This window comes from Populus trichocarpa, chromosome 1, assembly GCF_000002775.5.
Source record: "Populus trichocarpa isolate Nisqually-1 chromosome 1, P.trichocarpa_v4.1, whole genome shotgun sequence".
Classification (NCBI taxonomy): Eukaryota; Viridiplantae; Streptophyta; class Magnoliopsida; order Malpighiales; family Salicaceae; genus Populus; species Populus trichocarpa.
Window position 1 is genome coordinate 17,158,611 of NC_037285.2, and position 18,827 is coordinate 17,177,437.

An 18,827-nucleotide genomic window follows, 5' to 3' on the forward strand; every position below is an offset into this window, starting at 1 on the left:
GCAATAGAAAATGAAAGAATCATCATCAAGACTCTTTATATAAAAATAACAGTCATACTCATATCTTTTGTAGCCAATCATAATCATGTAGGAGTCAAACCTCTTATGCCACTGCCTTGGAGATTGTTTAAATCCATAAAGTTATTTCCTCAATTTACAGACCAAGTGTTCTTGTCCAGGTTGACTAAACCTTACTGGTTGTACCATGTAAATTTGCTCCTCCAAATCACCATGGAGAAAAGTTGTCTCGACATCCTTCTACTCTAACTGCATATCAAAATATGGTACCTAGCTTAACATTACCCTGATAGAAGTATGTCTGACTATAGGGGAAAATATCTCATCATAGCCAACCTTTTTTTTTTCCTGTTAGTAACCCTTTGCTACTAGACGAGCATTGAATTTCTCACCCTCATTTTCTGATATTGCTTTATTCTTCTTATACACCCATTTGCATCATATCACCCTCTTTCTCTTTGAAAGTTCAACTAACTCTCATGTTTGGTTCTTATACAGAGACTCCATTTCTTCTTCTATAACATCCATCTATTTACTTTTATCTTGACTGTGTAATGCCTCTTAAAAACTAGTAGGATTTTTATTACTAGTAATAAGTGCAAAGGAGACTAAATCTCCAAAACCATACCTAATGGGTAGTTTGATAGTGTGTTTGAGACTACTAAAAGCTATATTGTCATGTTGTTGATCTTCTAAACTAGAATTCTCTGAATTCTCAATGGTTTTTTTTCCTTTATATGAGTATCTAGATCTACTTATACCTTATGGTCATTATTGCTATAATTTTCTGGCCCTTGTTTCTTTTCTTCCTAAGTATGTTGTAACATGGTTTTTTCATTAAAAAAAAAAACCACATCTCTATTGATTACCACCTTTTTTTCCTTTGGTTTCAGAGCTTGAAACCTTACACCCCTTTCTAACACCCCAGAAAAATACATTGTCTAGACTTTGCATTAAGCTTTGACCTCTCATCATTGGAAACAATCACATAGACTGAATATCCAAACACTCTCAAACCAGAGTAGTCTACTGGACTGCATATCCATACCTTTTCTACTACTTTCCCATCTAGTTTTGCCGTAGATGATCTGTTGATAAAGAAACATGTCATATTACAAGCCCTAAATTCAGCCCGAGACACCTTGATTTTTCAGCTATTATTTTGTTCATCCTTTCCACTACACCATTTTATTGTGGTGTCTTGCGTGTTATGAAGTATCTATTGATCTCATATTGCTCATAAAACTCCATGAACTTTGAATCTATATACTCAGTACCATTGTCTAATTTGAGGCATTTGATATTCTTTCTTGTCTGGTTTTCTACTTTTGTTTTCCATACCTTGAACTTGGCAAACGTTTATAACTTATATTGCATGAAGTATACCCAAACCTTTTATGAATAGTCATTAATGAAAAAAATACATATATATCCTTCATGTGATGCTACCCTTATTGGACCCTAAACATTTGTATACAATGGTCAAGAATCCTCGATGTCTTGTGTGTGGCTATCTTGAACTCATCCCTTAATAGATTCTTCTTATAAAGCTCTATCATCCCACACTTACCCATATGACCTAATTGCATATGCCACAAGACTGTTATCTGACTTGAATTCTACTACTGCAGCTCCATCTACAACTATAATACCTAGCAGTCTATATATTTCTTGACAATCTTTGCCCCTTCATGATTGTCATAACACTTTTAATCATCTTCAGTACTCCACCTTTAAACTTGAAGTTGTACCCATTACGATCTAAAGTGCTTAATGAAATCATATTCTTTCTCAAATATGGTATATGTCTAACATCACACAAAGTTCTAATAGCACCATCAAACATTTTAATTTTGATAGTTCATATTCCAATAACTTTACATAGATCATTGTTATCCATCAGAACAAAACCAAAATTGACTAACTTGTAGTTCTCTAACCAATGTTTATTGGGAATCATATGATAAGAACATGTCGAATCCAATATCCAAGAATTTATGGGATGATCCGAACTGGATAAAATAGAAAGCATGTCTCAATTGCCGCTTTCTGAGTCTTCTTCTACTACATTTACAGACTTTAATGAACCCTTTTTGTTCTCTGAATCCCCATTCTTTTTCTCTAGACATTCTCATTTTATATGCCCTGTTTTTCCACACTAACACTATATATCCTTCCTCTTCTTGGTTTTGGAGCAAGCTTCGTTGTTTCTCAATTCATTTCGGGACTTGTTTCTCCTACACTTCTGATTACTCCTTATTATTATCCCTTCACCTTGTGAATTCTCATCACTAGTTTTCTTTCTCAAATTAAAGCTTAATAGGGCACTTATGATCTTTTTCAATATGAGAGTTTCTTTCTCCCACATCGGAGTTATAACCAAATTTTCATACGTAAGAGAAAAGGGTAGGGAATTCAGTAACATTAACGCTTCGTCTTCGTTGTTGAACTTCGCATCAATTCATTTCAAATCACTAATGATTTGATTGAACACATTGACATGCCGATTTAAATCTGTACCCTCTGACATCTTAAGACCAAACAACTTGTGCTTAAGATAAAGTTTGTTTGACAATGACAAGGATATATACCGACTTTCCAGTTTTGCCCAAACTGTCACTGGTGATTCCTCATTCATGACATAATACATCACGTCATCATCCAAACAAAGCCTAATAGTTGCCACAATCCTTGTTTCCAATTCCTGCCAATCTATATTGTTCATGCATCCCGGTTACTTTCCGTATAACACCTTCACCATGCCCTGCTGCACCAACTTCACCCTCTTTTGCTATAATCCAAAATTGTTTGATCCGTCAAACTTGATCATGTTGAATTTTGTAAAAGAAATCCTTGACATCGCAAACAGGCTTCGATACCAATTGTTGTGAAAAACCTGCAACAATTATTGATGAATATTGCAATAGAAGAAAAACTAGAAAGAACATAAGATTTAACTTAATTGAGCAATATGCTTATATCCACATGAGCAATGAATTTTTATTTTTTACTATGTCGAAATAGAATTCACTAAACCGCCTAAGAAAACCTAGCCACCCTAAAAATCTTAACCGTACAAATATTATTAATAATTTTTTCTTATACCCCTCGTTAGTCTTATCTTATTGCTTTAAAGTTTTCTTAAAAGGTAAGGAAATGAGTATTTTAAAATACTAGTTTTAACATTAATTTTTTTAAATGCGATAAATAAGAGGAGTCAATCTATTGTTTGTAGAAATTAAACCCCATTTAAAATTCAATTAACGTAGTAGTTTAAATTACTAAAATTAATTGAAAACATAAATCATTATGAATCTGTTAAACCAAAGTCACAAATAAAAAATGAAATTTGGTTTCCACATGGTGTGCCCATTTCTCCCTTCACCGTCAAAGCTCCTCCTCCTCCATCATCAACACAAGGGGGCTAGGAACGTCACGTGTCAATGCATATAATAAAAGCCATAGCCAACCACCCGCTACCTCTTTTCTTGGATTAAAAAACACCACCTTGTCCGCGTCACTTCTAATCTCAAAGATCACAACCACAAATCCAAACCTAACTGGAAAAAAATAGACCCGCCCACACAGCAGTATGTCAAGGACCCAACTATTAGGACAGACTTGTAATATTAGTACAAAACCAGTTACCTACATGTCATTTTACAAAGAGAGAGAGAAAGTGAAGAGTTCAGACACGTTTTAAAGCCTCCCTCCTTCCTAGCAAATTCTATGATCTCTCTCTCCTGTCTGCTTTGGCATAGCTTGTTACGAGAGAGAGACACACACACCCGCGAGAAAGAAGCTCCTCTCTCTGCCCCATTATTTATATCCTGAAAGACTATCTTCCCTGTGTTTGTTTCTTCTCTTTATTGAAAATCTTTCTAGAGAGAGAGAGAGAGAGAGCTGTTTGTTTACAGAGCGAGAAAGGAAGGACTGTTTCTTCCTACATTTTACTCGTCAACATGATGTCCTTGAATAGAAGCATCTTTCTGGTAAATAATTAAAACCTAACTCTTAATTCTTTTTTTTTTATTATTATTATTATCAATTACCATTTTTGTCACTTTCACAAACACAAACAAGAAATGAAGAAATCAGTTTCCAAATATCAAGATTTGCTCTGCATTTCACCTTGTAAATCACCAGATATCTTGATCTTCTTTTTTCTTTTTTTCTTTCTTTCTTTCTTTCTGTTAATCTCCTTTTTTTGGGTTTTATTTTTATTTTTTGGAATGAACATTTAGTGATAGGATTTAGATGGTAGATTTCCATATTTTGGCTTTCTTTTATTGTTTAATAATTGCTATTTATTTGTTTAGAGGAGATAATTACTACTGTTATTTCGAAAAAAGATTTTTACTTTTTTTTTGTATGTGAAACAGAGTAACGCGGGCATTTCGAGCTCGTCTAGCCCTTTCACAGGGGGGAAGAGAGGATCCGTCCCTTCAGTTCCTTCTTCACTGAGGGTAGTGGCCGTCAATTCCAACAGGGATCGAAACGGGAGCGTTTTGACGGAGACCACGCGCAAGGACGTGAGAGATGGAGCCGCCTCGTCTTCTTCTGTGATTGACGTCGACTCCAAATCCACCGTTGCTCCTGGTGGGCCCCATGACGTTTACGGTGAGGATGCTGCCACCGAGGAGCAGGTTGTCACCCCCTGGTTTGTCTCTGTTGCCAGGTAATTTAATATACTTACTGTTGGTATTAATTAACTAATTACTGATTTTATTTTTCCTGTAATATTTGAACTTTTTTTTTTCCTTCTAAATCTTGGGGATACCGATGTTGTTAGCTTTAAATGCTGTTTTAGTGAACTCCGAGGCATTTGCTTTGCGATCCTTAAAAATAAAAGGACTAAATTGCAGCTATTGGCATAATTTGCAGAGGGATCGTTTAGACATGTTCCGGTCACTTGATCAAAAAGATGTTGTTCTGTCATGTGCAGAAGAAGTGGTTGTGTGGGATTCCTTTGGTGGATCTTTGTTGTTTTTTATGAGATCTTATGCAAGTAAATAGATGATGATGCCCTATGGACCACGAGGGGTGTAATAAACTTGGTCACTGTCTTTTTTTCTTGCCAACTCTCGGTGTAGTTGGACTCTTTTTACTTATTTATGGTTTTATTTTCGTAATAATGGGTTGAACATTGTAATTGTTTTGCTGGTGTGCATTTCTCTAGTAGATGTGGAATATCCAATCCCACTAGGATTTTCACAACCTAATGAGAAAGACATGTTGTTTCCTTTTTCTGACTTTATTTTTCTTTGTTTTTTTTTCTACAGTGGGTATTCTTTGTTGCGAGATCCACACCACAACAAAGGACTTGCTTTCACTGATAAAGAGAGAGCCGCCCACTACTTGCGTGGCCTTCTTCCCCCAGCAGTCGTTTCTCAGGAGCTTCAGGTTCTTTTTTTTCACTCAATTTCCTTTCTACCAATTCTTTTAGCTTTTATGTTGGGTTTTGTCCTATACGAAATGCAATTAACCTTTTCGCCACTCTACTTGCTAGGTGAAGAAACTGATGCATATTATTCGCCAATATCAAGTTCCATTACAGAAGTACATGGCTATGATGGATCTTCAGGTAGCCACACAGTTCCCTCTGATTCCTGGGCTTTAGATTTTGTATTTGGGATCATGATTCAACATTCAGAGGTTTCATTGTGTTATTTTATTGTCTCTAATCAACTGATGTTATTGCAAAATATTCTAGATTAAGAAACATACTTTCTTCTCTAGTATATGCCATTCATTTCTGTAGTGCAACTGTTGCTACGAGCAACTGTAATTAGTTTTGAAGATAATTAGGAGCATAATTCCCATCACAATCTCTACTTTGATTTGGTGGACAAAGTAAAATAAATTCACCACCCTAATTGCAGGAGAGCAATGAAAAATTGTTCTACAAGCTTCTCATTGACAATGTTGAGGAAATGCTCCCTATCGTCTACACTCCAACTGTCGGTGAAGCTTGCCAAAAATATGGGAGCATCTTTGGCCGTCCTCAGGGTCTTTATATTAGTTTGAAAGAAAAGTAAGTTCTGTAGATTCTATGTCTACTTCATCAAATTTCAGTAACTTGCTTTGAATTAATGCTTTCTGAATTCCTGTGATGAAGCTTGTAAAACAATCATTTTCAGGGGTTGCATTCATGAGGTGTTGAGGAACTGGCCTGAGAAAAACATTGAAGTCATTGTTGTCACTGATGGAGAGCGGATTTTGGGCCTAGGGGACCTAGGCTGTCAGGTGAGCTCTATCAGAATGCACTCTCTATACTCACGGTACATGTTTTCATATCCACACACACATGCAGCTGACTCATCGGTGACTAATGTTCATAGGGCATGGGGATTCCAGTAGGGAAACTAGCTTTGTATACAGCACTTGGTGGAGTTCGTCCTTCAGCTGTAAGTACTATCACCAGAGTGCTTTTTTTTTTTTAAGTTTATTTTTGCTTTTCTTGTTCTCTTTCCATTTTAATGCACGTGAATCCAGAAGTCACATGCTCCTCAAATTTACATGATGTGGTTGCCTTTTCCAGCTATGTCTATTATTGCATCTGGGTCTGGCACTTCTAATCTAGCCTTTCCAGCAAAAATTTGCATTTTCCTGAATGTCTTAATTACACAATGCTGTCATAGCACATTTGTTTCCATCATTTATTAAAATAGCCTGATGATGTTGTAGGTATCTATAAATTTTCTTTATTGGTTATTATGCTTAAATTGTAGATGATGTGACAATTGATGCAATGCAACAAATATTGCATTTTGTTGTAGTTTCCCTTTTAGTGAAATTGCAAGTGTCAAATTTGGTCAATTATTGCAGTGTTTGCCTGTAACAATTGATGTGGGGACGAACAATGAGAATTTGTTAAACGATGAGTACTACATAGGGCTCAGGCAAAGAAGGGCAACTGGACAGGTACTTTATATGTTTACTTGACTTGGACAGTCTTCCTTTATGCATGTGAGGTTCATTTACAGATCTTACATAATATTCTGCCATATTGAAGTGGTATTACTATTCATTTTTCTAGGAATATGCTGAACTGCTACATGAATTCATGTCTGCTGTCAAGCAGACTTACGGTGAGAAAGTCCTCATTCAGGTAGTTGATGATAGGCTTAGACATTTATGTTTATTTCTTTGCTTGTATATACATTTTAAGTTTTATTGAAATCCGCTTATTAAACTTTGCAGTTTGAAGACTTTGCAAACCACAATGCTTTTGATCTGCTTGCAAAATATAGCACAACTCATCTTGTTTTCAATGATGATATTCAGGTAATTCTATTTATTTGTGATAATTTGAGCAGTTGGGCTGGCAAGACTCTAATATCTAATTACTTTATTTCAGGGCACAGCATCAGTGGTCCTTGCAGGGCTTGTTGCAGCCCTAAAGGTAGTTGGTGGAACTTTAGCTGACCACACATTCTTATTTCTTGGTGCTGGAGAGGTGAGTTGATACTGGGCTGTACTGAATGATCCTCTTTCTGTTTGCCAATGACTTTGGAAATAACTGGGGAAATTTGTAGGTTACTAAGTAAACAAGGAAAAGGATAAATTGCTTGCCTTCTATTATTTTATATCGTACTCGTATTGCCATTCTCCTCACCCTGCTTGCTCTTCATTTTCTGTTGTTGTCTGATTACAGGCTGGCACTGGAATTGCAGAACTCATAGCCCTTGAGATTTCCAAACAGGTCTCCTAGAGCGTCTTCCTTTTTATGTTGTTCACAATTTTCCCCTTGGATATGATTACTGAAAGCATTGGATGTCAAATAACTCTGGGAAAATTATGAATTATACCTGATTCTTTATGCAGACAAATATGCCAGTGGAAGAGACTCGCAAGAAGGTTTGGCTTGTAGACTCAAAGGTAGCAGTGCAAACCTATTGGCTTCTAGCTGTTTGGAGTTGAATGCTCTTTCCTCATTCCTTTTATTTTATTTCTATCTGTCAAATATTCACACAAATTCCTTTGCAGGGGTTGATTGTTAGTTCCCGCAGGGAATCACTCCAACATTTCAAGAAGCCCTGGGCTCATGAACATGAACCCGTTAAGACACTTCTAGATGCTGTTAATGTATGACTCTCTCCCCCTCCCTCTTCCTCACCATCTGAGCTCCCTTTACCCATCTCACAAGCAAAGATGTCATAGTCTCTTCTTTTTTATTGCCTTGTATCATCAGGACATCAAGCCAACAGTGTTGATTGGAACATCAGGAGTTGGAAAAACATTTACTAAAGAAGTGATTGAAGCCATGGCATCCTTCAATGAGGTAAATTTCTGTCTGCTCATCTAGTTTTGTGTTGGAGAGCATGCTCTAAGTAACCATATTTTATATGACTACGTGCAGAAACCTATAATTCTCTCTCTTTCCAACCCAACTTCACAATCTGAATGTACCGCTGAAGAGGCTTATACATGGAGTCAGGTAATATGAACAGCCAACATGTAATCAATGGGAAATTAACATTATCAAGGCGTTCCTCCCTTGGATAGATTTTTCATATGGTTCTTGTTCGCACTGTTGTCCATTTATATGACTGGCTGTTGAACAATTATGAGTCTAATAGATCTCTGTTTGTTACTTTCAGGGGCGCGCCATTTTTGCTAGTGGAAGTCCATTTGCTCCTTTTGAATATGAGGGTAAAACTTTCATGCCTGGCCAGGTAGGAAGTTCATAGAATTTGGTTTTCTTTAGTTTATTTATTTGATAAATTGAAAAATTGACTTTGGTTTTTACCTTTTTGCTGTCATTCAGGCAAACAATGCATACATTTTCCCTGGATTAGGTCTGGGTCTAATAATGTCTGGTGCAATCCGTGTCCATGACGACATGTTGCTGGCTGCCTGTGAGTGAACTAAAAATTTAAATGTAACCATCATTATGCAATTTTTGTCCTACTTGCCATTACATGAAATAACTAGGTCCCTATTATATCAATATGCAGCACCCTTCATAACTCCCAAATCTTTTTGATATATATAAGTATTTTTTTTTTCATTTCCCGGGATTGATCACAGTATCTTATTGAAATTTGATCACATGATTCTGAGTTGGGAACATTCTGGGAGGAATGATGAGGATGCCACTTAATTACAGCTAATGTTATATAGTTCTTTTACTTTCAGGATTTTTTTTTTGGTAGTAATGTCTTGAAGAACGTTCCACAAATTTTCATGTTGTTGGCTCAAATTCTCAATTATGCCTCCTGGAATTTTCATACTAATCAGGAGAAATTTTTGTTTTTGTTTTGTTATCTGTTATACAATTTGGAACAAGTATATTTTCCTCTTGTAGTTCTTAAGGTCAGTATGTTTAGGTAGATGAATATTAGGAAGAATTAATTCTTAGGTTTTCATTGATAACTGATTGCATCCTTTTCCTGGTACAGCGGAAGCTTTGGCTGCTCAGGTGACCCAGGAGAACTTTGATAAGGGACTTATCTACCCTCCATTCAAAAATATCAGAAAGATTTCAGCAGAGATTGCTGCGAAGGTGGCTGCTAAAGCTTACGAGCTTGGTGAGTCTCTCTTTTTTTGTTACGATTCATTGTTCTGCAATCTGCTCATATGGATCTATTAGATCAAAAAGCATACATACGAACTTCAATATTGCCTTATGTAGGTTTGGCTACTCGCGTTCCTCCGCCAAGGGATCTGGTGAAGCATGCTGAGAGCTGTATGTACAGCCCTGCTTATCGAAGCTACCGTTGAAGTGATGGGAGCTTTTCTAGTTTGGCATCTGAACTTCAAATCAGTCCTAGGCTCAGGAAAAGAAAAGTCCACTTTCAATACAATAATCAGCTGGGCTTCCATTTGTTGTTTGTTCTTTTGTTAATTTTTTTGGGACTTCTTGATCTTCCTAGTGTTGTAACTCTGTTAGGCATTTGGTGGGCAAGAAGAAGCAACGGTAGGTGCTGGTAGTTGGATGAATGCAGTCAGATATAGCATGAAAAAGTTGTTGAAGACTTAAAAAAAAAAAAAAAATTTACTTGAAAATGAAAACTCATATTTAAAGTGTTCATTGGATCGCGTTTAGACGGAAGAAAAAATCTTCAGATATCTCTGGGATTGGATTGCTTGCGTTTGGACGGAATAAAAAATCTTCAGATATCTCTGGGATCCAGCCAATGAACTTGCTCGGAAGTCCCAACCTAATCCTGACAGTATCCGAGGAAAGGGGAGGATGTTTATGATAATTGAAATGTTTTAAAAAATAAAAATAAAAATAAAAAAATTAATTTAAAATAAAAAAATATTGTTTTTTAAATTACTATCGAAATGCAAAAATAAACCAAACTTACATAGAAGAAGTGTTCCATGCCAGCCAAGTTCCATGCTTGATGTGATTATAATTTATTAGGATCACTAATGTGTATTCAGCTGATGTCATCCTTTTATACGAACCCTTTCATGTCTCTTTCGCTTCTTTTCTGTCGTACTCAAAAAAGTAAAATTATCATATTAATTCATGTATTTTTTAAATTTTAACATGGTTTTCAAAAGATATAATAAATTTTAATATATATTTTAATACTTTTTCCAATTATTGTATATCTAATATGTAAATCATAATACTAATAATAAATTTTTCATGGAATTTGATTCAAATATTTTTCTTGTTTTTAAGATTTTTAAATATATTTTGAACTTTTTTTTAACACATTAACAAGTTTTTTAGCTTTCAATTATACATAAAATATGGACATAATATTTTTATATATATTTTTTAACTTGCTTTAACAATAATAAGTATCTTTTATATCAAAAACAATGATTTCAGTTTAAAACATTGCATTCATTAAGATAAACAAGAGAGATATTAATAAAAAAATTAATTTTAGATTTTATAAATATATATTTTGTGATTATTTAAAATGACTTACATTTTTTTAAAAAAAACTATTGTTATATAATTAGATAAAAAAAATTAAAAAGCTACACGCTATATGAAATTAGATATTTTAATATATATTTCTATTTTAGTTTCATAACTCAATCTTTGATTTAAATCAACAAATTTGTTAGCATTTCAATAAATTTATTAGCATTTATTATTGTATATAATTTTTAATTTATTTTATTGAATGCACATATTAGCTTTATTTTAAAATAAAAATTTTATAAAATTGCAAAATAACTATATTTTCGAGTTTAATAATAATAATAAAAAATTTATTGAGATTTAAATATTCCTTTTTACGTTAAAAAGTTTTTAGTCCTCCAGTAGAGAGCAGGGACAAATATATATATAAAAAAATAGAGTAGAGGTTAAGGTATTTTGTTAAGGGGAGTATTCAACAAAAAGCTACTAATCATGTATATTCCGTTGTTGACACATTTCAACTACCTACAAGAGAGTTGAGCGGATGCAATTTTTTAAGTAATTTTTTGTTATTATTTCAAGATAAAAAAAAATAAAAATGAAGAAAACAAGATAGAAAAAAAATGAAGACAAAATTATATTTGGTAATAATATATAAGATAAAATAATTATTTTTATATTATGTTTGGTTAAGGTGGACAAAATAAAATAAAATATGAAAAAATTTATTTTACTTCTGCTACGTAATTTTATCAAACTTATATATTTTAAAAAATAATTAGATATTGTTATTTTTTACTTTATTTTATTGAGTGTTGAAATTAATAATATTATATAGGAAGAATTGACTCGACCTGACCTGGTAAAAAACTCAGGTTAACCCGAGATAAAACACGGGTAAAAAACTTGTTGACTCTTTTGAAAAAACTTTTTGGTTAAAACAAGGTTGCTTTAATTATTTTTAATTTTTTTTGGGCCAGTCAGGTTGACCCTCCTGACATGCGACCTGAACTTTATCTCGAGTCAACTCCCGAGTCGGGATTTAAAACTATGATAATAAGTATTTTTATCCATACATTGACTCGAGTCAACCTGTGTTGACCCTCTCGACCTGTGGCTTAGACCTGATTCTGGTCAACTCCTAATCTGAGTTTTAAAATTATAATAATAACAATTTTTATCCTTGCATTGAGCCGGGTCATCCCGAGTTGACCCTCTCGATCCGTGCTCTAGGATGACTTTTGAATCAAGTTTTAAAATTATGATAATAACAAATTTTATTTTATGTTGACTCGGATAGACCTTCAAGTCGAGTTTAAAACTATGATAATAATCACTTTTATCTTTGTGTTAATCCGGGTCAACGGTGAACCCCACTCATGACCCCGATCTTGTCTCGAGTCGAACTCAAATTGGGTTTAACACTATGATAATAACCACTTTTATTCTAATACTAACTCAAGTTAACCCAGGTCAATCTCACCCGTGACCAGAGCCTCGACCAGTAACCCAAGCTTTGCTCCAGATCAACTTCCAAGTTGGGTTTTAAAACTATGATAAAAATAATTTTATCTTTACACATCTTAGTTGAACAATTTTGAAATTAAATGTTTTTTATAAGGATATTTTAGAAATAATAAATAATAAATATTATCTTAAAAAATATGTACCCTTTATACCTTTTATTTTAAAAATATAAAAATTCATTTTCATTTTTTTTATATTAACTTGGTTTATTTTTTTTTTTCCAGTACCAAAATAGTGACTAAAGGCTAAATGAAAGACATATAACGAACAATCTCATCAAGGATGCCTATAAATATACGTGGTGATCGATGCATCAAGTCCCCCAAGTCCACCCTAATTCCACGTGGCTTTGTAGTCCCTTCACATAAATTGCCAGGTGATTTACTAATATGCCCCCCTCTTTTCTTGTTGATCATCTAGTCTAGAGAGACGGTTACTGAAAATAAAAATATTTACACAACAAAGAAGATCCAATCCAAAAAAAAAAAAAAAAAAAAAAAATTTTTTTTTACACAATCCAAAATAAATTATATCTAGCAAAGAACCTTTGATAATTTCTTTTTATTGATGAAAAAGCCTTTTAAAAAGATTTACTGAAAATATTCTGATTTTAGTTATTTTAACATAATTATAATAATTAATAAGAAAGTTCAAGTGATTTATCGATTTTATTTTTAAAAATATTAAAATGAATTTTCAAAGAATTTATTAAATTATTTTGAATATACACTATTAAAATGGTCAGAAAATTAGTTTAAATCGACCAGCAAACTAATTCAAAGATTATCATCAAATAAAAAAACAATCCATAATAAAACCCTATCAATTATCAACCATTTTCAATGAATCTAAATATTTCTAATTAAAGAAAAAAAAAACATTAACAAGTCATAAGGACAACAATGTCAATTCAACAGTTGCCTCAACGAACGATCCCCCTCTTTCCTTTGATTAATCCCCTCCTAAAATTTCCGAAACACCCTCTCCCTCACACACATCCAAACGAAGAGAGATTGAACTATCCATTCAATTTTATCCAACTCAGTTTTATTAGGTGTTGATTCCGCCGAGACACTCACCATGACTCGGCGGTGTTCGCATTGCAGCAACAACGGCCACAACTCTCGAACCTGTCCCACGCGCTCCTCTCTTGCGTCTTCGTCTTCTTCTCCGTTATCTGGAGTCAAGCTCTTTGGCGTCAGGCTCACCGATGGGTCAATTATTAAAAAGAGTGCCAGCATGGGAAACTTGTCGGCGCACTACCATTCCTCTTCATCAGCCGCCGCGTCACCTAATCCTGACTCTCCTGTATCTGATCGCGTCCATGATGACGGCTATTTGTCCGATGACCCCGCTGCCCATGCTAGCTGCTCTACCAGTCGACGCGGAGACAGGAAAAAAGGTTTCTTTCTTCTTTTTGTTTTTTGTTTCACTGGCTTGAGTGAAATTTGTTGTAAACACACACACACACATACATATATATTTGTGTTTAAGAATGTCGTTTTTATTTTGTTTTGTTTTGTTTTTTTTTTTTAAATTTATCTGATTTTGATGATGCTTGGTAGATACGGTTGCGGGAGAACGTTAGCGATTTGATACTGATGATCATGTAATTAATTATAATATCAACCATTGTATTTTTTCCGTTTCGCCCCCTCTTTTTTGGAAGAATAATTTTGATTTTTCTTGGTTTGTGTGTGCTATTAAGATTAGTTGGTCGTCTAGTCAGGAGTCTTGAACTAATTTGTGGGTTTTTAAGTGTCAATTATGTTTAGTTGCTTGGTTAATTAGCAGTCTCCGAGAAGCCTGGAATCGAAGTGGGATATATATTAGGGAGGCCAAGATAGGGGAACTTGAGGAGATCCCAATCTGGGGCCAGGAGGGTGTGCGTGTTTGAATCACTGATTAAAGAGAGATTGGTTTTGTTTATTTATTTCTCTACCTAGCAGTGCACTTGTAATTCTTTTTAGAAATCATTTGTATAGTTTTGTCCATTTATTTTCTCTCTTTTATTGATCTTGGAGCTTCTTTAAAACTTGAACTATTAGATTAACTTTTCAGGTTTATTGTGCAAGACGAACAACTAGTTGTCTTTGTGTATTTGGTTTAGTTGTCGTGAAATCCTACCGAGATTCTTTCGGGGACCGCATGATCCATTGATTAATTATTTACTCTTTGAAACTTAGACTGTTTGCTTCATTTATATGCTTTGAGAATATGAGACAATTGCATCATTTGAGATTTATATGACCTGTGCTTACAGTGAGTGCGAATTTTATCACTTTCTTTCATCACGAGAAGACCACCAGTTATATATTTATTTTCCTTTCCTCATGTCTGAAGTTTGTCCTGAAATTCTCTAGGTAAAAGCTAATTTTCTAGCTTTGGGTTTTGCTGTAAATTTCTTTATTAGTGGTTCTGTTTTCTTTGGAAGACTTTTCGTTGTTTGTTTTCTAAAACAGTTTGGAAGATGTGTTAGAAACTTAAAAGTTAATCAGAAATTGTAGATGAACTCATTACTCATCTTTTTGGTAATTTGACTTTAAAAATACAATTCTAGTAATAGGCATGTGTTGCGAATGTTGTGACTGTCAAATTATAATGGACAAGTTGAGGTTGCTGCTTTCTTGAAAATTGGAACAATGTTAAGGATGTGTGAAGGATTTGCACCTTCAACCGTTGAAAAAGGTGATCTTAACGTGTTTAAATTTACCAAGTATTTTGCAATAAACAAAGGGATAAATGAACTGCAACTGCAAGACATTGTGCTAAAGAGCCAAGTTATCATGATAATCATGAAATCACAGTTAATCTTATCTTTCTGTCCTTTTTCTCCCGCTGGAGCAATATCTTTTCTATCCAAATAATTTATTTTGGTCTTCAAAGATCCTTGTGCTCTTTGATTTGGAACTTTAGGTAAGTGATGGTAGTATTGGATCAGGAGGTGAAGAGTACTTGGCTTAGACAGCTAGTATTTAACTTCATGATGATTGGGAATAGGGCCCTATTATAAATCATCTACTAATGGTAGTTTGTCAATTATAGTCTATCAAAAGATAAAAAAAAACGCGCTTTATTTTTTTGATGACCATCTGACTTTTGAGCTTTGATATTGGTGGTAGCAGGCCATTAATCAGTCATTGCCCCACTAAATTTGGCCATTCTGAAGATCATAATACTTCACTTTCCCTCAGCTTCTATTTTCAGTAAAAGTAACAGCTGCAATTCCTGAAAAGAAAAAACTAAGACGTAGTTCACCTACTGAGTCATATTTATCTCTTGGCTATGTCACTTCTTGGATGCCTAGAGCTGTGTGTGACTGGTGGTTTCATAAAATTGACTTGTTTTGTAATGTTAGATAATATAATGTGCTACTTCTCTGAGTATTATAGTGGAGGGATGATTTTTCAACAGTAATTTTAGAGAATTATCTACAGGCTGAGATGGCCAAAGTTATCATATTATTAATTTACTATTTACTGGAGCAGCTGGCTTATGTGTTTTGTATTTGTTTTTTAGGTGTCCCGTGGACTGAAGAGGAGCATCGGCTGTTCTTAATAGGTCTACAGAAATTGGGAAAAGGAGATTGGCGTGGAATAGCTCGAAACTTTGTGGTATCTAGGACTCCCACTCAGGTAGCAAGCCATGCTCAGAAATTTTTCATCCGCCAGAGCAATGCCACTCGGAGAAAGAGACGGTCCAGCCTTTTTGATATGGTTCCAGAAATGGTCTGTCTTACTTCCTTTATCTTCATTTTTCATCTTTATAATCACACCTGTATCTATGTGGACAGACTTATATTTGCATGCCAGTGGTATTTGGTTTAAATGTGCTAGCTCTTCGGGGGAGTGGGGTTGGGTGGGGGATGGGGGTTTCCCATATCTTTTTATGCTACATGCATACAGAAGATTAATTACGTTGTAATGCCCAAAGTCAAAAGAAATATGAAATAGATGTGTGAAGTGGTTCCCTTCACTGAAAGTGGTGAGATGCACTGCTTGGTCTGGTATGAATGTGATGCAGCAGAATTTTTAATCAAAATTTTCTTTTCTTGTCCTTATTGCTGTACCCTTGAACTGTTTTTGTGTATTCTGTTGAAAGGAACTTGTGCTGCTTAGCCGTGCCCTGTAGTGTCCCGCCAATTAATGCTGGGGCTAGATGAATTCATTTGTAATATCATTGATGCCTTAAAACTTAAATTTATACCTTATTTTGTTATATTTTTCCCAGGCAACAGATCCACAGCCAGTTCCAGAAGAACAAGAGTTGCCATCTTCTCAGGCAGGAGATGATGATAATGTAGATGCACTACCCTCATTGAATCTCTCTCTCAAGCCAGAATTTGAACCCATGGATACTGAATCTCAAGAACTAGTCAAGGAACGTGATAAAACTGTGATGGGGTTTAGTGAATTCAAACCATCTGTTCCTAGTTCAAGTGAATTTGTCCCAATAGTTTCAGGGTCGAATGAATTCACAGCAGTTCCTGGATTTTTCCCAGCTTACATGCCAGTTCCTTATCCGTATTGGGCTCCAAATACCACACCCTTTGAAGAAGGTAAGGGTGCAGCAACATCACATCACGAGGTCCTAAAGCCAGTTCCAAGCATTCTCAAGGAGCCTTTCAATGTAGATGAACTGGTTGGCATGTCTCATCTCAGTCTAGGAGAGATTGAGAGACGCCACAGGGAGCCTTCACCGCTCTCCCTGAAACTAATTGGGGAGGCACCAAGGCAGTCCGCATTTCATGCAAGTGCTCCAGCCAGTGGATCAGATTTAAGTAATGGCAAGGCTAGTCCCATCCAAGCAGTTTGAATTCATATTTTATGTCATGCTCTTATAACATAGGGTAACCATGATCGGGTTTGATATATGTTATATTATTCTTTCTAATTGTAAACATCTAGAAGTATACATAATTGAATGGGTAGAGTCAACATGTTGCCTATTTACCCTCTAGTCCTTTAACATGTCAGCTTGAGCATAGATTATTCTTACCTTGGCACTGTGCATCTGTTACTGCATGCATTCCAGATTTTCAGTAGGTTGATGAATTTGGAAGCTTCCATTTGACTTGGAGATGTAATAGGGATATTGTTAAATCCCAAAATTCTCAATCATTGAAAACTGAAGTGCGCATTGCTGTGATTTCAGGTGGCACCAAAAGGTTGAACTCTTAGAGCCATCTTTAGTTGATGATCTATGACCTCTCTCTCTCTCTCGGCAAATGTAGCATTTAGGAGGCAAGTCTGATCCAAACCATGATAGCTCCTTTGTGGCAATGCTTGCATCCGTCTTCTCTAGGGCTGTTTGTCCTCGCCGCAGCTGCCTGCCTGCCTGCCTAGGCAACAGCATAAAGACAATGCTTGTGCATTCCTCCGGACATGACGTATAAACCGGTGACGCTGCCACCAAGTATGCCTAAATCCTGTATCTAACAAGAACTGGGTTTCTATCCTTGAGCTACCAAATTGTAAATATAGCTCTCCTTAAAATAACGACGCTGGGTTGTTTTCCACTAGGTACAACCATACAAGCCACTGTAAGTTCTATCTCTGTATTTGCTCATTGGCCCATTAGATTTAATCTCTCAATTTTATCCAATCTGGTTGCCGCTCCCTTCAGGTTATTAATTGCAAGAGGTTACAGGGAATGCATGTGTTCCTTTTCAATTCTGTATGTGTAATTCATTAATAAATCTATTCCAGCACATGTTTAATTTCTATGATAAAATGATAGCAAGATCACGCGCGATATATAAATATATACATGTGTGTGTGCATATACATAAAGGAAACTATCATACTTTGTCATCTCAATCAATGACTCGTATGCTTGAGACAAGTACCTATCCCTTCTGCCTTGATATTCTTCATCATATATTTGGACTTCCTAAGATCAAGTTTCAATCATGCAAAAACAACTTGATCTTCTCTCTCTTTATCATGATGGATTTGATATTAGGGATAAAATTGCTATAAAAATATACTTGAATGGAGAGAGGGAACAATAACCCAATCCAACAAAGAGTCATAAACATGCGCACACACCCTTTGTCTTCATCTAAAGTAGATGTATCCTCTTTATTCATCTTAAATGTTATGATATGATTAATTAATGATTTATTAATCTTTGTAATACATGAATACGATCAATGTATCCAATGTATCTAGTAAGCTTAAACATCAATTTATGAAGTGCATGACTTTGACTAATGTATTTTACAAATTCAATTAATGAAGTATATGCTTTTGATCAATGTACTTTTAGAACACATGAACCAATACCACTAAATTAATTAACTTTAATGTGGTTATGAAAGTCACGTTCAATGAATAATCATATTAAACTTGTTTATGAATCAATTCCTACATGACCATAATGAAAGAAAATAAGCAACACATATCGAAAAAAATAACTAAGATGTATCATGGTAGTTTTGCAT

General features: G+C 34.9%; 2 protein-coding genes across 5 annotated transcripts; both read left to right on the top strand.

Annotated features, from left to right (window-relative positions):
- Window positions 1–3,747: 3,747 nt before the first annotated feature.
- On the top strand, window positions 3,748–10,054 carry LOC7470579 (NADP-dependent malic enzyme). The gene is made up of 20 exons (XM_002298205.4): window positions 3,748–4,010; window positions 4,401–4,696; window positions 5,301–5,421; window positions 5,528–5,602; window positions 5,901–6,052; window positions 6,159–6,264; window positions 6,360–6,425; window positions 6,847–6,942; window positions 7,058–7,129; window positions 7,222–7,305; window positions 7,379–7,477; window positions 7,676–7,723; window positions 7,846–7,899; window positions 8,008–8,106; window positions 8,213–8,302; window positions 8,381–8,458; window positions 8,622–8,696; window positions 8,789–8,879; window positions 9,423–9,551; window positions 9,656–10,054. The coding sequence occupies exons 1-20, from the start codon at window positions 3,981–3,983 to the stop codon at window positions 9,742–9,744; spliced, it is 1,950 nt and encodes a 649-aa protein (XP_002298241.2). The 5' UTR covers window positions 3,748–3,980; the 3' UTR covers window positions 9,745–10,054.
- A 3,294-nt stretch (window positions 10,055–13,348) lies between these two features.
- Window positions 13,349–17,986, top strand: LOC7470580 (transcription factor MYBS3). Of its 4 annotated transcripts, none has more exons than XM_024593753.2 (4): window positions 13,349–13,784; window positions 15,902–16,110; window positions 16,613–17,231; window positions 17,537–17,986. In XM_024593753.2, the coding sequence occupies exons 1-3, from the start codon at window positions 13,463–13,465 to the stop codon at window positions 17,195–17,197; spliced, it is 1,116 nt and encodes a 371-aa protein (XP_024449521.1). In that variant the 5' UTR covers window positions 13,349–13,462; the 3' UTR covers window positions 17,198–17,231; window positions 17,537–17,986. The 4 variants fall into 4 exon arrangements, with proteins under 4 accessions (XP_024449521.1, XP_024449522.1, XP_024449523.1 ...); XM_024593754.2 differs by having other exon boundaries at window positions 16,613–17,173; XM_024593755.2 differs by having other exon boundaries at window positions 16,613–17,162.
- The last annotated feature ends 841 nt before the right edge of the window (window positions 17,987–18,827 follow it).